This window comes from Protomyctophum parallelum (genome assembly GCF_964188405.1).
Source record: "Protomyctophum parallelum genome assembly, chromosome: 2".
Lineage (NCBI taxonomy): Eukaryota > Metazoa > Chordata > Actinopteri > Myctophiformes > Myctophidae > Protomyctophum > Protomyctophum parallelum.
In genome coordinates this window covers 51,206,044-51,225,670 of record NC_139699.1, presented here as the reverse complement: position 1 = coordinate 51,225,670, position 19,627 = coordinate 51,206,044, and the positions used below count along the sequence as shown (strand labels likewise).

Below are 19,627 nucleotides of genomic sequence, written 5' to 3'. Positions count from 1 at the left end.
AACTGTGCCACCGTGCCCCCACCCAATGTTTTACACCTGTAAACCTGTGATGTGACAATAAATAAAGTTGATTGTGATTGTTACTGCTATTGCTGCTATTACACCTGCATTTCCATGAGTTTTATCTTATCTCACATTACACATTTTAAACGTACAAACTTACAAAACTCCTGCCTTCCACCCGTTTGTGTCATGATGTGTTATTAAATGAGCGATTGTGATTAGTATACTATCCAGGTGAGACTAACCAGCTTGTTGGCGTGCACTGGCTGCTTTGCTGATGGTGGTAATCCTGCTGTAACCGAAATGGAGTGAGGGGTCCACTACCTCCCTGGTTCTCTGGAACAACAGCAAAACCAAACAAAACATGAAAGGTGTGTTCCGAAATGCGCACCGGGAATGTGCTCAGTTTTTTGTGTACACTGGGCGGTGACGTCATAGAGCGCACTGAGTGTGGCTTAATTACGAACTACCAGTTAAAACAACACACCTTCCTGTAACATTGAAAGGTAATTCATGTAGTTGCTCGGGTCAGTCGGTGTGGGCACTCAGCACACCCGGGGCGAATTAAAATAAATGTGTGACTTGCTCCACTGAAATTAGATGAACGTCACGTTAGTTGTACCATTACCTAACTAGGCACTCAAATGTGTTATTGTTGACATTAGTTTATGACATTACATTACTGACCATTCACCAAAATATAATATAATACAGTAGTGATGGCTGATTTTTGAGGAAGCCATTGGATTGATTCCATACATCTCAGTATGGTATGAAAATCAACTTGCAGAGACTTGCTTGAGATAATATTAATAAAAAGCATTTTGAAACGCAGAATGATTTGAAAAGTCCTCCCAAGAATTGTCACTCATTCAGAGGTACAAACAGAAAAATGTTGATTTAAAACATATGCAGAGTCTAGGATATAGCCGGAAAAGTTGTGAATAGACATTGAGAGCCATATGGACTTTTTTGTGTTTTAGCCATAATGTCTGACTGTACCTCGTGCTGTTTACATTTCTGACTAATAAAGTATTCAATAAAAAAATGGTCCTTTACGAACAAATTATTAACAACTTAGAGTAGCCTAATAGCCTGACACTGGAAACAGACATTTCTTGTGTAAGAGCTAAGAGGTAGGCATGGTCGCTAAGAGTAGACAAGTGGACTTTGCAGTAAGTTGAGGTTTAATGCGCGTTCCTCACCTCAATAACATTAAGGCAGGTCCTGCAGTAGTATCTTCCTTCATCCGAGATGCCCCAGTCCACTGCCGAGCACTGCTCACACGGCACTCTGTATTCACTCTAAAGAGGGGTACAACAATAGATACACCTTAAATACCAGGGCTCATCACAAAATGATGAACTTTGTGTATTATAGGAGTTCAGTGACCTTTTATTAAACTGAGGTTTTGGTCAGATAAACTACCACCCTGGCCAGCCGGGGTGCCTGATGGAGGGGAAAGGAACTGGTTGAAATAGCGCATTCCTTCCATGCGCTACATCTAGCCCCTCTCGGAACCCTACATAAAGCTTTTCTGAAATTTTGATGAGTTTTATGTAGGGTCCCTGTTCATGACTATATTTTCGTATGGGAATTCTGGAATGCGGATGATAAACATGCTCTTTAAGATCTAATCTGCGGCGTTTGACGGCCTTTTTTAGTTTAAGTTATTCTGAATTCGGGAACTTTAAGTACCTATACATCCCGCTGCGATACTTTGTTTGACCGATTTGGTCGCTTTATTTCTTCTTGTTTGTTTACCGTTTATTGTACCGCCTCCCGGTGTGCGGTTGGCTTGTGCGGCTACGTCCCTGCCTCTGCTCTGCTCTGTCATAGCTATAGCGCCACTAGCTAGCCAGATAGGCGGTACAATGAGGTGTCAATAAACAAGGAAGGAAGAGAAGAATCAAAGCAACCAAATCGGTCAAACAAAGACCGGCGGCTTCCGCGCCACAGGAGATATTCGCAGCGGCATGTATGGGTACTTATACTTCACATATTCAGAAACCCTCACACGAAAAAATGTCGTCAAAGAGCGCAGACAGGCGTTATCCACGTTGTTTATGTTTTATGAATGTCCGCGTACCAGGTGGCAGGATACTGCTGCAACAGGACCCAATGGACTGTGTCGTCAAAAAGTCAGAAACTTCAGTACCATTGGGTTCTGCTTGGAGGGCTACGCTACATCCAACCCCCAGGTGAAAAGAAGCAGCTTGGACTGGACTCCACATGCATTGGAAGAAGCATGAGGTCAGTCCGTTGCTCTCCCCAGGTTGGCAGAGGGAGTGTAGCGCCCAGGATTTACATTAGATAATTGACACTGCAGGGCGTGGGAGATATATAAAATAAGATAAGATATAAACTACAGCTATTGCCTATCTAATATTATTATTAATACTGAATGGCAGACCCTGTCAGAATCATATTGAGGTAATACATAAATGAAATAACAGCAAACGATCGAACCACCTGTAAACCTGATATGGCAGTGAGGTTGATTCTGACAACACATGGTCTTGAACTCTGATCACACGTACGTACGATACTGTACTGTTTTTGTTTATATTAAATCGATTCTAGCTCTATGACATCTAAACCCTTTTCATAACGCATCTATAGGATCGATATTACGGTTTGGCGTGAATGCAATTTTGTGGCTTTCTCTCTCATCTCTAAAACTGTTATGAATCGCTTACTGAGTGCATAACGTAAAGCACAATTAGCTCAACCCACCGTTTCTTCGTCGTCCATATCAGCAATAAATGTTTAAACTAGTTTCTTTCATTAAATATTACTTTCAAAGCGTAGCTTCGCTCAGTCAGACCACATCATGAACACACGGTACACGTTGTGTGTTGTTTAGAATTTTACAGGAAATACGTCACTGATAGTGTAGGCTCGAGGATCGTTTGCTTTTGCCTGAAGGCTGGCGTGCTTTGATGACGCAGTATTGTGATGCGCCAGTGTTGGCTGTGATCTGTTGTTGTGTGGGCTCCGTCTTTTGAGCTAATTTAGAACTTCCTGTCTGAGAGCTAGCTAATTTAAGACATCCGGTTGCCTTCAGAATAAAATAAGGTTATTTAATTAATAATTATTACATTACATTATTAGTATTATTATTACATTACAGTTATTGTAAAGACACACATTATGTTTCTGTGTAAAAATAAGTAATTAAATAACATCAAAAAGTTATCTAAATGGATAAATGCTATTCACTGGAGTGAATATTCTATTATATTCTAAAAACGACTTATAAATCCTAAAGCCTTGTTTATATTTCACTGTGCAACGGTCCTATGCTGGACAATAGCAGATATGCAAACTCACAGCACATCTCATTCAAGACACTGAACTTGCAGATCTGCCATTTTTGAACACACTATAAAGTTAACCATTTATCATGCTGCTCTACGTGGCACTGCATTCTGTGACATTAAACCAAATGGCATTTTCCACTCTATGACACTACTGTTCTACATTTTTGTCTAATAAAATAGGCTATTAATTTAATCAATCAAACTGCATTAACTAACAGAGATACTACTAACCAAGCTATCCATGTCAACATGCTCTATAGGAGTCTCAATAACAGGTATAAGTAACGTTTAATGTTTAGTAATGTTTAATGTAGCAGAAGAGGCCATTCATTGAACAGAGTTTTGCACAATTTTAACATCCCAGATCGATTGAAATATGAATCTACTGTGCTGTGCTACACCATGATATATTAAGAGTACAATAACATTCCATTGTGAATAAAAACCTATTAACCACAGTGTAATGCTAAAGGTTTCATCACAGGGCTGTCTGCTTCATGCAATATCATTAAAAGTGTTGTTGGTGACAGTTATATGAGTTGGAAGCATTAAGACCCATTTTAACCCTCAATGGCTTCCTTTCTGACAAATAACGTTATTGTAAAAAAAAAAAAAAAAGATTCACGCGTTCATATGTAGCTATTTTGCATTAGAAGCGGATGGGACCAAGGGACCCGGATGTAACGTAAGAGGACTACAATAGATTCGCGGTTAAATCTCGCGGGCGTGGCCTCACACCGGAAGGAAGTGCCGCCGCCCTCAAATACGGAAGAGACGCGTGGAGGTAGGTTTGGTCAGTGTTTGTTTGGAACGTGCCACGTCACCATCGCGGGTCCGTCTTCGGAGCAAGTAAGTGATTAAATGTTATTTAATACTTAACGCTGTTGTTGTTTGTGTGTTCAAACGTCTATCACTTGAAGTTACTTGTTATGATGTTTATATATGATGTTTGTACGAAACTGTAAAACAGTGTTTCAGTAGCCGAATGGTTAGTGTCGAAGGTTTATAAACAACTATGCCCGGCCTCAATGTTTACTAACCGTCGACAGTACCCACTCGACTACCGAAACACGGCTTTAAAGAGTAGTATTTACATATCTAAACACAACAAGTAACTTCAAAAGTGATAACATGTTTGAGCCACGGACCACCATTTCACATTAATAGACTCTCACAATGGTGGTCAGTGGCTCAAATGGGTCTGAGAGACTAGATGGCCTCAAATGGTGGTCCGTGGCTCAAACGCTGAATAAATAATCGACTAGAGGTGAAAATAGTATTGTTTGGTAGGTAAAAGGACAAACGTTCTGTGAAAATTGGCACGAAGCAACAAACATTCTTTGAAATTGGTGGGAAACGATCCCGGGCACTCATGTTAACAAAGCTCAGTCACTAACCACTATGCTACAATCAGCATTATATAATCAAAGGATCAAAAGTAGCAATCTTCTACATTCTCTAATTGTGTAGTTTTTTTGGAAATTAAGCAGATGCTTAACAACAATTGAACTATTGAGAGTGTAAAGATCTACTATTGGGGTCAATTTGGTTACCTAAATTAAATTGCTCTGTATTGTGACAGTAATCATTGCTATAGTGTGTGTTCAGTAACAGTGTTAAATAGCTCTATAGTGTGACAGTAATCATTGCTATAGTGTGTGTTCAGTAACAGTGTTAAATAGCTCTATATTGTGACAGTAATCATTGCTATAGTGTGTGTTCAGTAACAGTGTTAAATAGCTCTATATTGTGACAGTAATCATTGCTATAGTGTGTGTGTGTTCAGTAACAGTGTTAAATAGCTCTATATTGTGACAGTAATCATTGCTATAGTGTGTGTTCAGTAACAGTGTTAAATAGCTCTATAGTGTGACAGTAATCATTGCTATAGTGTGTGTTCAGTAACTTGCAACACAGCAGCCAAGTATATGCAGAACACATATACACGCATTTGACATAACACAAACAACAAGACAATTTACATACATAAAGACATGAAGAAAAGAGCAATATCCACCGCTTAGATTATCCTGTGGCTACTACAACTCCTGATTAAACCCTTTTCTATTTATTAAAGAGCTGGAGAGACAGGAATATTCCTGTTACTGAACACACACTATAGCAATTATTACTGTCACAATAACTTTGTACTTTTGCTACTGATGTTTGTGTGCAACATTTGAGCTGGTGTCAAGTCACCTTAATTCAAGTGATAGATTATATACAGGGGCATGCCATATGGTCTACCTGCACAGCCTTTGTGATTACTGGTAGATCACGATGTACCTTTTGGGCACCCCTGCAATACAGGATTCCTGTCCAGAATTGTTTTTTTATTAAATATAGAGGGTTTAAGTGTAGGGTTTGTCATGTTGGTGTTCTCTATAACTTTTCGTCCTGGGCATGACGTTAAACTGTCCAGTGTAACTCCAAGTTACATGGGGTGGGTATGGTTTGAGAGTTTGTGATGCTCAGTTCTTTTTTTGCGTCTCGGTTCCTCAGGTGGAAGCTGCATAGTTGGGTTTTTGATGGGTTGGGTTTCAAGTGGCTGGTCGTTTGTGTAGATATTGAAAAGGAGGGGGGCGAGCACGCTACCTTGTTGGAGGCCGTTCTTTTGGGCTTTCCATTTACTCCTCTGGTCATTTAACTGGACATAGAAGCGCCTGTTGTTGAGGAGGCTTTTCCTGACCATTGTGCGGTGTTGGACAGTGTCGTAGGCAGCAGAGAGATCTCTGAATGCTGCTCCAGTTATTTGTTTCCCCTCAAACCCATCCTCAATGTGTTGGGTGAGGTTGAGCTCTGTCCAGCACAGGAGCGGCTGGGACGGAAACCAGCTTGGTCTTTAGTCAGCTTGGTATCTATGAGTGGCAACAAGGCGTTGGAGTAGCAGCTTCTCATATAGCCTTGTAGGTGATGCAGAGGGAAATGGGTCGGTAGCTCTTTGTGGATAATGGGTCTTTGCCAGGTTTAGGGATTGCAACCACTTTGGCCTTTTCCCAGACAGAAGGGATGGTTTTCTGTGCTATGCATGTGTTCAGCATCCCCACAAGCCAGGTCTTTGCGTTGGGTCCCAGGTGCTGTAACATTTCTGCCAGTAGGTCATCAATCCCTGCTGCTTTTCCGGGTTTCAACTTTCCCATTGCAGTTTCAAGTTCTTCTAGGTCGAAGGGTTTGGTTTGAGGGCTGGCTGATTGTGGTTGGTCTGATACCACTGTGCGATGGTATTCTCCTGTGGGTCGGTGGCGGTCTTGGTCACAACTGGTGGCCAACAGTTGTAACCAACACCGCCACCGACCCACATAGAATACCATCGCACAGTGGTATCAGACCAACCACAATCAGCCAGCCCTCAAACCAAACCCTTCGACTTAGAAGAACGTGAAACTGCAATGGGAAAGTTGAAACCCGGAAAAGCAGCAGGGATTGATGGCATACTGGCAGAAATGATACAGCACCTGGGACCTAACTCAAGGACCTGGCTTGTGGGGATGCTGAACACATGCATAGCACAGAAAACCATCCCTTCTGTTTGGAAAAAGGCTGGAGTAGTTGCAATCCCTAAACCTGGCAAAGACCCATTATCCCCGAAGAGCTACCGACCCATTTCCCTCCTCTGCATCACGTCTTTCTTATACCTGTGGTGTGCGGGCTCCATCCAATACCTACACTAGTTGTGATGCAACAGAATTTGCTGTGACCGTTGTGAATTATGGGTGGTGTGGTCTTTGCCAAGACGGTGGATTGTGGCCCATGCCTTCCTGCTGTTATTTGTCATTTGTCATTATGGTGTTCTCTATATCTTTTCGTCCTGGGCATGACGTTAAACTGTTCCGTTTGAGAGGACCGGCGACCCTCGAATGTAAACAGCCACGAAAGGAAACTGTGTGTGTGAGGTGTTCTCTATCATTTCATTCCAGACTTCACTGTCTATCTCCTGTGTTTTCCATTCATCTTGAGCGTTACACAGTCGTCTGATGTGCGGGGGGAGGTGCCGGCTAGCGCATAAAGGCACGGACGGGACAGGTGTTTTCTTGACCCATCCCGTGATGATGCGACAGGTGTCATTTAGGGCTGTGTCGACCAATTTGGTGTGACGTGATCGGCTCCAGCTTGAGCAGGAATACTCTGCTGTAGAGAAAGACAGGGCCATGGCAGTTGCACGGATTGTTTGTGGGTCTGTGCCCCACTTGGGAGTTCACTAGTTTTCACAGGATGTTATTGTGGGTGTTGACCGTGGCTTTTGTGTTCTCCAGGTGTTTTTTTGAAGAAGAGTGTCCTGTCCAGTGTAACTCCAAGATACATGGGGTGGGTATGGTTGGAGAGTTTGTGACCATCCCAAGTGACGCTCAGTTCTTTTCTCGCGTCTCGGTTCCTCAGGTGGAAGCTGCATAGTTGGGTTTGTGTGTCTTTCTTTTTCTGTCTTTCTTTCTTAGGACGGAGATCAAGGTAGACGCCATAGGAAGGCTCAACACTAGCCGATGCCCCTAGAGATCCATCCCAAAGCTTCCCTCAGGGAGCACAGCAAGCCAGCTAGCCAGCAAGCCTGCCCAGTCAGCCAACGCAGCCAGTCAGCTCCGCCAGTCAGCCAGTGTAGAAAGTCAGGCTGCCAAGCCAGAGCATATCAGCCCTTGCAGTCAGCCATTGCAGCCATACCAGCCTTGCTCAGTCAGCTCAGCCAGGCCTCTCTTGAGGCCTGGCTCTCTGTCTGCCTGGCCCGGTCTGCCCTGCCCTGCCTTGCAGCAACAGAACCAGCCTTTCTGGAAAGCCAGCCAGCTCAGAATGCGAGCTGAGCAAGCCAGTGCAGCAGCAAGCCCAGACTAGGTTACCGCAGCCTTACTGTGCAGCCACAGCCACTCAGTCTAGACCAGCAGGAGCTGGCCAGGCTCCAACCCTTGCAGCGCAGCCTTAGGCCGGACAGTCCCCCTGCCTGCACTTTGTTGCCTTCCTGGCCTGTCTGCCTGCCTAGGCGCCTCGGTCTTCCTGTCTGTCTGCCTTGGCCTGCCAGTCTGAAACTGGTTTAGACTAACTGCGTGCTTGCCAGCTGCGCTGGCTTGCTGAGCTCGTATTCTGAGCTGGCTGGCTTGCCAGCAAGGCTGGTTCTGTTGCTGCAAGGCAGGGCGGGGCAGACCGGGCCAGGCAGACAGAGAGCCAGGCCTCGAGAGAGGCCTGGCTGAGCTGACTGAGCAAGGCTGGTATGGCTACAATGGTTGACTGCAAGGGCTGATGTGCGCTGGCTTGGCAGCCTGACTTTCTACACTGGCTGACTGGCGGAGCTGGCTGGCTGCGTTGGCTGACTGGGCGGGCTTGCTGGCTAGCTGGCTTGCTGGACTCCCTGAGGGAAGCTTTGGGATGGATCTCTAGGGGCATCGGCTTGTGTTGAGCCTTCCAACGGCGTCTACCTTGATCTTCGTCCTAAGAAAGAAAGACAGAAAAAGAAACACACACACAAACTCAACTATGCAGCTTCCACATGAGGAAGGCACGCAGGCAGGCACAAGCTGCCTGCGTGCTTGCTTCGCCCTCCAGTTGCTGCTCCAGTTATTTGTTTTCCCTCAAACCCATCCTCAATGTGTTGGGTGAGGTTGAGCTCTGTCCAGCACAGGACGGGACGGAAACCAGCTTGGTCTTTAGTCAGCTTGGTGTCTATGAGTGGTATGAGGCGTTGGAGTAGCAGCCTCTCTTGTAGGTGATGCAGAGGAGGGAAATGGGTCGGTAGCTCTTTGAGGATGATGGGTCTTTGCCAGGTTTGGGGATTGCAACCACTTTGGCTTTTCTCCAGACAGAAGGGATGGTTTTCTGTGCCATGCATGTGTTCAGCATCCCCACGAGCCAGGTCTTTGCGTTAGGTTCCAGGTGCTGTATAATTTATGCCAGTATGTCATCAATCCCTGCTGCTTTTCCGGGTTTCAACTTTCCCATTGCAGTTTTGAGTTCTTCTAGGTCGAAGGGTTTGGTTTGAGGGCTGGCTGATTGTGGTTGGTCTGATACCACTGTGCGATGGTATTCTCCTGTGGGTCGTGGCGGTGTTGGTTACGACTGTTGGCCACCAGTTGTGATGCAACAGAGTTCGCTGTGACCGTTGTGAATTATGGGTGGCTCCCTGAGGTCCTTGATCGCCATTGGGTCCAACAGTGGTCATTGAAGCGTGCACACACATGCACCTACACACACAGGGGCACATGCGTATGCACACCTGGACCTTTAAATGAACAACAACACAAAAACTAAGGCACTGGTGTCGGACTTCTGGTTTACCGGAACGGGGTTCAACTCCCTGCAGTGCCCTGCTCAATGTGTTGTATTTCATTCATTGGTCCATGGTCTCAGGTCATTGAGCGGCGCGCTATAGTGTGCGATTCTTCATCATTGTTGAGGATTTTTTAAAGGTGAAAATCAAGGAAAAGCAAAAGGCTATAGTCCATGGTCACGGACCGCATACTGGTCAAGGTCATTTATACTGGTGAAGATCATTTACTAGTCTTCTAAAGGTCATTTATACTGGTGAAGATCATTTACTAGTCTTCTAAAGGTCATTTATACTGGTCAAGGTCAATTACTAGTCTCATGAAGGTAATTTATACTGGTCACAGTCATATACTGGTCACGGTCATTTCTACTGGTGAAGGTCATTTATACTGGTCAAGGTCATTTGTACTTGTCAAGGTCATTTATACTGGTCATGGTCATTTACTAGTCTTATTGAAGGTAATTTATACTGCTCAAGGTCATTGATATTGGTCAAGGTCATTAAGTGGCACGCTATAGTGCGCGATTCTTCATCATTGTTGAGGATTTGAAAAAAGGTTAAATTGCAGAAAAGCGAAAGGCTAAAGTCCATGGTCACGGAGGGCATACTATAGTATGTTGTTTTTCTTTTTTTTGGTGGTGTGCGGGCTCCATCCAATAACTACACCAGTTGTGATGCAATAGAGTTTGCTGTGACCGTTGTGAATTATGGGTGGTGTGGTCTTTGCCAAGACGGTGGATTGTGGCCCATGCCTTCCTGCTGTTATTTGTCATGTTGGTGTTCTCTATATCTTTTCGTCCTGGGCATGACGTTAAACTGTTCCGTTCGAGAGGACCGGCGACCCTCGAATGTAAACAGGTGTTGGGACAGGGTCAGGTGTTGTCTTGATGCATCCTATGATGATGCCACAGGTGTCATTTAGGGCTGTGTCGACCAATTTGGTGTGACGGGATAGGCTTGTAGGTGATGCAGAGGAGGGAAATGGGTCGGTAGCTCTTTGGGGATAATGGGTCTTTGCCAGGTTTAGGGATTGCAACCACTTTGGCCTTTTTCCAGACAGAAGGGATGGTTTTCTGTGCTATGCATGTGTTCAGCATCCCCACAAGCCAGGTCTTTCCGTTAGGTCCCAGGTGCTGTATCATTTCTGCTAGTAGGTCATCAATCCCTGCTGCTTTTCCGGGTTTCAACTTTCCCATTGCAGTTTCACGTTCTTCTAGGTCGAAGGGTTTGGTTTGAAGGCTGGCTGATTGTGGTTGGTCTGATACCACTGTGCGATGGTATTCTCCTGTGGGTTGGTGGCGGTCTTGGTCACAACTGGTGGCCAACAGTTGTAACCAACACCGCCACCGACCCACATAGAATACCATCGCACAGTGGTATCAGACCAACCATAATCAGCCATCACTCAAACCAAACCCTTCGACCTAGAAGAACTTGAAACTGCAATGGGAAAGTTGAAACCCGGAAAAGCAGCAGGGATTGATGACCTACTGGCAGAAATGATACAGCACCTGGGACCTAACTCAAGGCCCTGGCTTGTGGGGATGCTGAACACATGCACAGCACAGAAAACCACCCCTTCTGTCTGGAAAAAGGCCAAAGTGGTTGCAATCCCTAAACCTGGCAAAGACCCATTATCCCCGAAGAGCTACCGACCCATTTCCCTCCTCTGCATCACGTCTTTCTTATACCTGTGGTGTGCGGGCTCCATCCAATACCTACACTAGTTGTGATGCAACAGAATTTGCTGTGACCGTTGTGAATTATGGGTGGTGTGGTCTTTGCCAAGACGGTGGATTGTGGCCCATGCCTTCCTGCTGTTATTTGTCATTTGTCATTATGGTGTTCTCTATATCTTTTCGTCCTGGGCATGACGTTAAACTGTTCCGTTTGAGAGGACCGGCGACCCTCGAATGTAAACAGCCACGAAAGGAAACTGTGTGTGTGAGGTGTTCTCTATCATTTCATTCCAGACTTCACTGTCTATCTCCTGTGTTTTCCATTCATCTTGAGCGTTACACAGTCGTCTGATGTGCGGGGGGAGGTGCCGGCTAGCGCATAAAGGCACGGACGGGACAGGTGTTTTCTTGACCCATCCCGTGATGATGCGACAGGTGTCATTTAGGGCTGTGTCGACCAATTTGGTGTGACGTGATCGGCTCCAGCTTGAGCAGGAATACTCTGCTGTAGAGAAAGACAGGGCCATGGCAGTTGCACGGATTGTTTGTGGGTCTGTGCCCCACTTGGGAGTTCACTAGTTTTCACAGGATGTTATTGTGGGTGTTGACCGTGGCTTTTGTGTTCTCCAGGTGTTTTTTTGAAGAAGAGTGTCCTGTCCAGTGTAACTCCAAGATACATGGGGTGGGTATGGTTGGAGAGTTTGTGACCATCCCAAGTGACGCTCAGTTCTTTTCTCGCGTCTCGGTTCCTCAGGTGGAAGCTGCATAGTTGGGTTTGTGTGTCTTTCTTTTTCTGTCTTTCTTTCTTAGGACGGAGATCAAGGTAGACGCCATAGGAAGGCTCAACACTAGCCGATGCCCCTAGAGATCCATCCCAAAGCTTCCCTCAGGGAGCACAGCAAGCCAGCTAGCCAGCAAGCCTGCCCAGTCAGCCAACGCAGCCAGTCAGCTCCGCCAGTCAGCCAGTGTAGAAAGTCAGGCTGCCAAGCCAGAGCATATCAGCCCTTGCAGTCAGCCATTGCAGCCATACCAGCCTTGCTCAGTCAGCTCAGCCAGGCCTCTCTTGAGGCCTGGCTCTCTGTCTGCCTGGCCCGGTCTGCCCTGCCCTGCCTTGCAGCAACAGAACCAGCCTTTCTGGAAAGCCAGCCAGCTCAGAATGCGAGCTGAGCAAGCCAGTGCAGCAGCAAGCCCAGACTAGGTTACCGCAGCCTTACTGTGCAGCCACAGCCACTCAGTCTAGACCAGCAGGAGCTGGCCAGGCTCCAACCCTTGCAGCGCAGCCTTAGGCCGGACAGTCCCCCTGCCTGCACTTTGTTGCCTTCCTGGCCTGTCTGCCTGCCTAGGCGCCTCGGTCTTCCTGTCTGTCTGCCTTGGCCTGCCAGTCTGAAACTGGTTTAGACTAACTGCGTGCTTGCCAGCTGCGCTGGCTTGCTGAGCTCGTATTCTGAGCTGGCTGGCTTGCCAGCAAGGCTGGTTCTGTTGCTGCAAGGCAGGGCGGGGCAGACCGGGCCAGGCAGACAGAGAGCCAGGCCTCGAGAGAGGCCTGGCTGAGCTGACTGAGCAAGGCTGGTATGGCTACAATGGTTGACTGCAAGGGCTGATGTGCGCTGGCTTGGCAGCCTGACTTTCTACACTGGCTGACTGGCGGAGCTGGCTGGCTGCGTTGGCTGACTGGGCGGGCTTGCTGGCTAGCTGGCTTGCTGGACTCCCTGAGGGAAGCTTTGGGATGGATCTCTAGGGGCATCGGCTTGTGTTGAGCCTTCCAACGGCGTCTACCTTGATCTTCGTCCTAAGAAAGAAAGACAGAAAAAGAAACACACACACAAACTCAACTATGCAGCTTCCACATGAGGAAGGCAGGCAGGCACGCAGGCAGGCACAAGCTGCCTGCGTGCTTGCTTCGCCCTCCAGTTGCTGCTCCAGTTATTTGTTTTCCCTCAAACCCATCCTCAATGTGTTGGGTGAGGTTGAGCTCTGTCCAGCACAGGACGGGACGGAAACCAGCTTGGTCTTTAGTCAGCTTGGTGTCTATGAGTGGTATGAGGCGTTGGAGTAGCAGCCTCTCTTGTAGGTGATGCAGAGGAGGGAAATGGGTCGGTAGCTCTTTGAGGATGATGGGTCTTTGCCAGGTTTGGGGATTGCAACCACTTTGACCTTTCTCCAGACAGAAGGGATGGTTTTCTGTGCCATGCATGTGTTCAGCATCCCCACGAGCCAGGTCTTTGCGTTAGGTTCCAGGTGCTGTATAATTTCTGCCAGTATGTCATCAATCCCTGCTGCTTTTCCGGGTTTCGAGTTCTTCTAGGTCGAATGGTTTGGTTTGAGGGCTGGCTGATTGTGGTTGGTCTGATACCACTGTGCGATGGTATTCTCCTGTGGGTCGGCGGCGGTGTTGGTTACGACTGTTGGCCACCAGTTGTGATGCAACAGAGTTTGCTGTGACCGTTGTGAATTATGGGTGGCTCCCTGAGGTCCTTGATCGCCATTGGGTCCAACAGTGGTCATTGAAGCGTGCACACACACATGCACACATGCACCTACACACGCACAGGCGCACATGCGTATGCACACCTGGACCTTTAAATGAACAACAACACAAAAACTAAGGCACTGGTGTCGGACTTCTGGTTTACCGGAACGGGGTTCAACTCCCTGCAGTGCCCTGCTCAATGTGTTGTATTTCATTCATTGGTCCATGGTCTCAGGTCATTGAGCGGCGCGCTATAGTGCGCGATTCTTCATCATTGTTGAGGATTTTTTAAAGGTGAAAATCAAGGAAAAGCAAAAGGCTATAGTCCATGGTCACGGACCGCATACTGGTCAAGGTCATTTATACTGGTGAAGATCATTTACTAGTCTTATAAAGGTCATTTATACTGGTCACGGTCATTTACTAGTCTCATGAAGGTCATGTATACTGGTCACAGTCATATACTGGTCACGGTCATTTCTACTGGTGAAGGTCATTTATACTGGTCAAGGTCATTTGTACTTGTCAAGGTCATTTATACTGGTCAAGGTAATTTACTAGTCTTATTGAAGGTAATTTATACTGCTCAAGGTCATTGATATTGGTCAAGGTCATTAAGTGGCACGCTATAGTGCACGATTCTTCATCATTGTTGAGGATTTGAAAAAAGGTTAAATCGCAGAAAAGCGAAAGGCTAAAGTCCATGGTCACGGAGGGCATACTATAGTATGTTGTTTTTCTTTTTTTGGTGGTGTGCGGGCTCCATCCAATAACTACACCAGTTGTGATGCAATAGAGTTTGCTGTGACCGTTGTGAATTATGGGTGGTGTGGTCTTTGCCAAGACGGTGGATTGTGGCCCATGCCTTCCTGCTGTTATTTGTCATGTTGGTGTTCTCTATATCTTTTCGTCCTGGGCATGACGTTAAACTGTTCCGTTCGAGAGGACCGGCGACCCTCGAATGTAAACAGCCACGAAAGGAAACTATGTGTGTGTGAGGTGTTCTATCATTTCATTCCAGTACTACTACTTTGGGTAGTGGCTGGACGTTTGTGTAGATATTGAAAAGGAGGGGGCGAGCAGGCTACCTTGTGGTAGGCCGTTCTTTTGGGCTTTCCATTTACTCCTCTGGTCATTTAACTGGACATAGAAGCGCCTGTTGTTGAGGAGGCTTTTCCTGACCATTGTGCGGTGTTGGACAGTGTCGTAGGCAGCAGAGAGATCTCTGAATGCTGCTTCAGTTATTTGTTTTTCCTCAAACCCATCCTCAATGTGTTGGGTGAGGTTGAGCTCTGTCCAGCACAGGACGGGACGGAAACCAGCTTGGTCTTTAGTCAGCTTGGTGTCTATGAGTGGTATGAGGCGTTGGAGTAGCAGCCTCTCTTGTAGGTGATGCAGAGGAGGGAAATGGGTCGGTAGCTCTTTGGGGGTGATGGGTCTTTGCCAGGTTTGGGGATTGCAACCACTTTGGCCTTTCTCCAGACAGAAGGGATGGTTTTCTGTGCCATGCATTTATTCAGTATCCCCACGAGCCAGGTCTTTGCGTTAGTTCCCAGGTGCTGTATCATTTCTGCCAGTATGTCATCAATCCCTGCTGCTTTTCCGGGTTTCAACTTTCCCATTGCAGTTTCGAGTTCTTCTAGGTCGAAGGGTTTGGTTTGAGGGCTGGCTGATTGAGGTTGGTCTGATACCACTGTGTGATGGTATTCTCCTGTGGGTCGGTGGCGGTGTTGGTCACAACTGGTGGCCAACAGTCGTAACCAACACCGCCACCGACCCACATAGAATACCATCGCACAGTGGTATCAGACCAACCACAATCAGCCAGTCCTCAAACCAAACCCTTCGACCTAGAAGAACTTGAAACTGCAATGGGAAAGTTGAAACCCGGAAAAGCAGCAGGGATTGATGACATGCGGGAAGAAATGATACAGCACCTGGGACCTAGCGCAAAGACCTGGCTTGTGGGGATGCTGAACACGTGCATGGCACAGAAAACCATCCCTTCTGTCTGGAGAAAGGCCAAAGTGGTTGCAATCCCTAAACCTGGCAAAGACCCATTATCCCCGAAGAGCTACCGACCCATTTCCTTCCTCTGCATCACCTACAAGCTCTATGAGAGGCACTAACATTTCTGAACAGACTATATTTACATCAATATGTCTGGGTCCCCACATACTCACTCAGGGTTGACGTGTCACACCTGCAGTGATGGGAGGGGCACCAAAATGTGGTGTTTTGATTGGTTGATGGGGGCACTCCCTTAGTATAAAAGTGTATGTTTTGTGTACACATGACCTGATGAAGATCAAATAGATCGAAACGTTGTCAGTATTTCAATACAGAACGTTTTTTTTACACCTGTGATGTGCGGGCTCCATCCAATACCTACACCAGTTGTGATGCAACAGAGTTTGCTGTGACCGTTGTGAATTATGGGTGGTGTGGTCTTTGCCAAGACGGTGGATTGTGGCTCATGCCTTCCTGCTGTTATTTGTCATGTTGGTGTTCTCTATATCTTTTCGTCCTGGGCATGACGTTAAACTGTTCCGTTCGAGAGGACCGGCAACCCTTGAATGTAAACAGGAGTAGCAGCCTCTCTTGTAGGTGATGCAGAGGAGGGAAATGGGTCGGTAGCTCTTTGGGGATGATGGGTCTTTGCCAGGTTTGGGGATTGCAACCACTTTGGCCTTTCTCCAGACAGAAGGGATGGTTTTCTGTGCCATGCATGTATTCAGTATCCCCACGAGCCAGGTCTTTGCGTTAGGTCCCAGGTGCTGTATCATTTCTGCCAGTATGTCATCAATCCCTGCTGCTTTTCCGGGTTTCAACTTTCCCATTGCAGTTTCGAGTTCTTCTAGGTCGAATGGTTTGGTTTGAGGGCTGGCTGATTGAGGTTGGTCTGATACCACTGTGCGATGGTATTCTCCTGTGGGTCGGTGGCGGTTTTTCGCTTCTCGGTTCCTCAGGTGCAAGCTGCATAGTTGGGTTTGTGTGTGTCTTTCTTTTTCTGTCTTTCTTTCTTAGGACGGAGATCAAGGTAGACGCCGTTGGAAGGCTCAACGCAAGCCGATGCCCCTAGAGATCCATCCCAAAGCTTCCCTCAGGGAGTTCAGCAAGCCAGCTAGCCAGCAAGCCTGCCCAGTCAGCGAACGCAGCCAGTCGGCTCCGCCAGTCAGCCAGTGTAGAAAGTCAGGCTGCCAAGCCAGAGCATATCAGCCGTTGCAGTCAGCCACTGCAGCCATACCAGCCTTGCTCAGTCAGCTCAGCCAGGCCTCTCTCGAGGCCTGGCTCTCTGTCTGCCTGGCCCGGTCTGCCCTGCCCTGCCTTGCAGCAACAGAACCAGCCTTTCTGGCAAGCCAGCCAGCTCAGAATGCGAGCTGAGCAAGCCAGTGCAGCAGCAAGCCCAGACTAGGTTACCGCAGCCTTACTGTGCAGCCACAGCCACTCAGCCAAGACCAGCAGGAGCTGGCCAGGCTCCAACCCTTGCAGCGCAGCCTTAGGCCGGATAGTCCCCCTGCCTGCACTTTGTTGCCTTCCTGGCCTGTCTGCCTGCCTAGGCGCCTCGGTCTTCCTGTCTGTCTGCCTTGGCCTGCCTGTCTGAAACTGGTTTAGACTAACTGCGTGCTTGCCAGCTGCGTTGGCTTGCTGAGCTCGTTTCTGAGCTGGCTGGCTTGCTAGCAAGGCTGGTTCTGTTGCTGCAAGGCAGGGCAGGGCAGACCGGGCCAGGCAGACAGAGAGCCAGGCCTCGAGAGAGGCCTGGCTGAGCTGACTGAGCAAGGCTGGTATGACTGCAATGGCGGACTGCAAGGGCTGATATGCTCTGGCTTGTCAGCCTGACTTTCTACACTGGCTGACTGGCGGAGTTGGCTGACTGGGCGGGCTTGCTGGCTAGCTGGCTTGCTGGGCTCCCTGAGGGAAGCTTTGGGATGGATCTCTAGGGGCATCGGCTTGTGTTGAGCCTTCCAACGGCGTCTACCTTGATCTTCATCCTAAGAAAGACAGACAGAAAAAGAAAGACACACACAAAGTCAACTAAGCAGTTTCCACATGAGGAAGGCAGGCACGCAGGCAGGCACAAGCTGCCTGCGTGCTTGCTTCGCCCTCCAGTTGCTGCTCCAGTTATTTGTTTTCCCTCAAACCCATCCTCAATGTGTTGGGTGAGGTTGAGCTCTGTCCAGCACAGGACGGGACGGAAACCAGCTTGGTCTTTAGTCAGCTTGGTGTCTATGAGTGGTATGAGGCGTTGGAGTAGCAGCCTCTCTTGTAGGTGATGCAGAGGAGGGAAATGGGTCGGTAGCTCTTTGAGGATGATGGGTCTTTGCAACCACTTTGACCTTTCTCCAGACAGAAGGGATGGTTTTCTGTGCCATGCATGTGTTCAGCATCCCCACGAGCCAGGTCTTTGCGTTAGGTTCCAGGTGCTGTATAATTTCTGCCAGTATGTCATCAATCCCTGCTGCTTTTCCGGGTTTCGAGTTCTTCTAGGTCGAATGGTTTGGTTTGAGGGCTGGCTGATTGTGGTTGGTCTGATACCACTGTGCGATGGTATTCTCCTGTGGGTCGGCGGCGGTGTTGGTTACGACTGTTGGCCACCAGTTGTGATGCAACAGAGTTTGCTGTGACCGTTGTGAATTATGGGTGGCTCCCTGAGGTCCTTGATCGCCATTGGGTCCAACAGTGGTCATTGAAGCGTGCACACACACATGCACACATGCACCTACACACGCACAGGCGCACATGCGTATGCACACCTGGACCTTTAAATGAACAACAACACAAAAACTAAGGCACTGGTGTCGGACTTCTGGTTTACCGGAACGGGGTTCAACTCCCTGCAGTGCCCTGCTCAATGTGTTGTATTTCATTCATTGGTCCATGGTCTCAGGTCATTGAGCGGCGCGCTATAGTGCGCGATTCTTCATCATTGTTGAGGATTTTTTAAAGGTGAAAATCAAGGAAAAGCAAAAGGCTATAGTCCATGGTCACGGACCGCATACTGGTCAAGGTCATTTATACTGGTGAAGATCATTTACTAGTCTTATAAAGGTCATTTATACTGGTCACGGTCATTTACTAGTCTCATGAAGGTCATGTATACTGGTCACAGTCATATACTGGTCACGGTCATTTCTACTGGTGAAGGTCATTTATACTGGTCAAGGTCATTTGTACTTGTCAAGGTCATTTATACTGGTCAAGGTAATTTACTAGTCTTATTGAAGGTAATTTATACTGCTCAAGGTCATTGATATTGGTCAAGGTCATTAAGTGGCACGCTATAGTGCACGATTCTTCATCATTGTTGAGGATTTGAAAAAAGGTTAAATCGCAGAAAAGCGAAAGGCTAAAGTCCATGGTCACGGAGGGCATACTATAGCAGCGACGTAGAGTCTGTGGGGGCCACGGGGCCATGGCCCCCATGAAGAATCCTAGGGCCCCTTTCGGCCCCCATGAAGATTTTCGTTTTACATTTTACATTTACATTACATATTTTCTGGGAATTCCGAACATTTTGGACCTCTCCGCCGGCAATCTGAGAATCCCATCGTCAAATATTCGGGAAAACAGCGCCTCCCCTGTTGTTCCTCAGGCAACAGTCTGTCTTGAGAGACACCGGCCGTCCAAGAGGTGTTAAAAAGTGCTAATCGGGTTTCTTTTGTAGTTGTTCTTGAGGCGTGACATAATAACACTGATCAAGAATTCACCAAAGAGACCTAACCACAGACTAGTGAGACTACACACTGACTCGAGAAAAGACCCATATCGTCCAAAATAGGCTGATCAGTCGCTGTCTGTGTATAGGCTAATTCATTGGTAAAAGTATGCTAAAGAACTCATTTTTAGACCATTTGGGAAATAAATAAATAAATCCGCGACAGTCCCCCCCAACGCAATTCTGTAG

General features: G+C 47.4%; 1 protein-coding gene across 3 annotated transcripts in view; it reads right to left on the bottom strand.

Annotated features, from left to right (window-relative positions):
* taf1b (TATA box binding protein (Tbp)-associated factor, RNA polymerase I, B) overlaps window positions 1-19,627 on the bottom strand; it is a 96,310-nt gene that overhangs the window by 13,451 nt on the left and 63,232 nt on the right. The window contains exons 1-3 of one of the 3 annotated variants that reach the window (XM_083793812.1): window positions 2,740-2,835; window positions 1,209-1,307; window positions 249-339 (exon numbers count right to left, since the gene is read on the bottom strand). In XM_083793812.1, coding sequence (XP_083649938.1) covers window positions 249-339; window positions 1,209-1,307; window positions 2,740-2,757 — 208 coding nt within the window. In that variant the 5' untranslated portion in view covers window positions 2,758-2,835. Of the gene's footprint in view, window positions 1-248; window positions 340-490; window positions 554-1,208; window positions 1,308-2,739; window positions 2,836-19,627 lie in introns of those variants that run through there. The other 2 variants (XM_083793811.1, XM_083793813.1) reach the window with 2 other exon arrangements.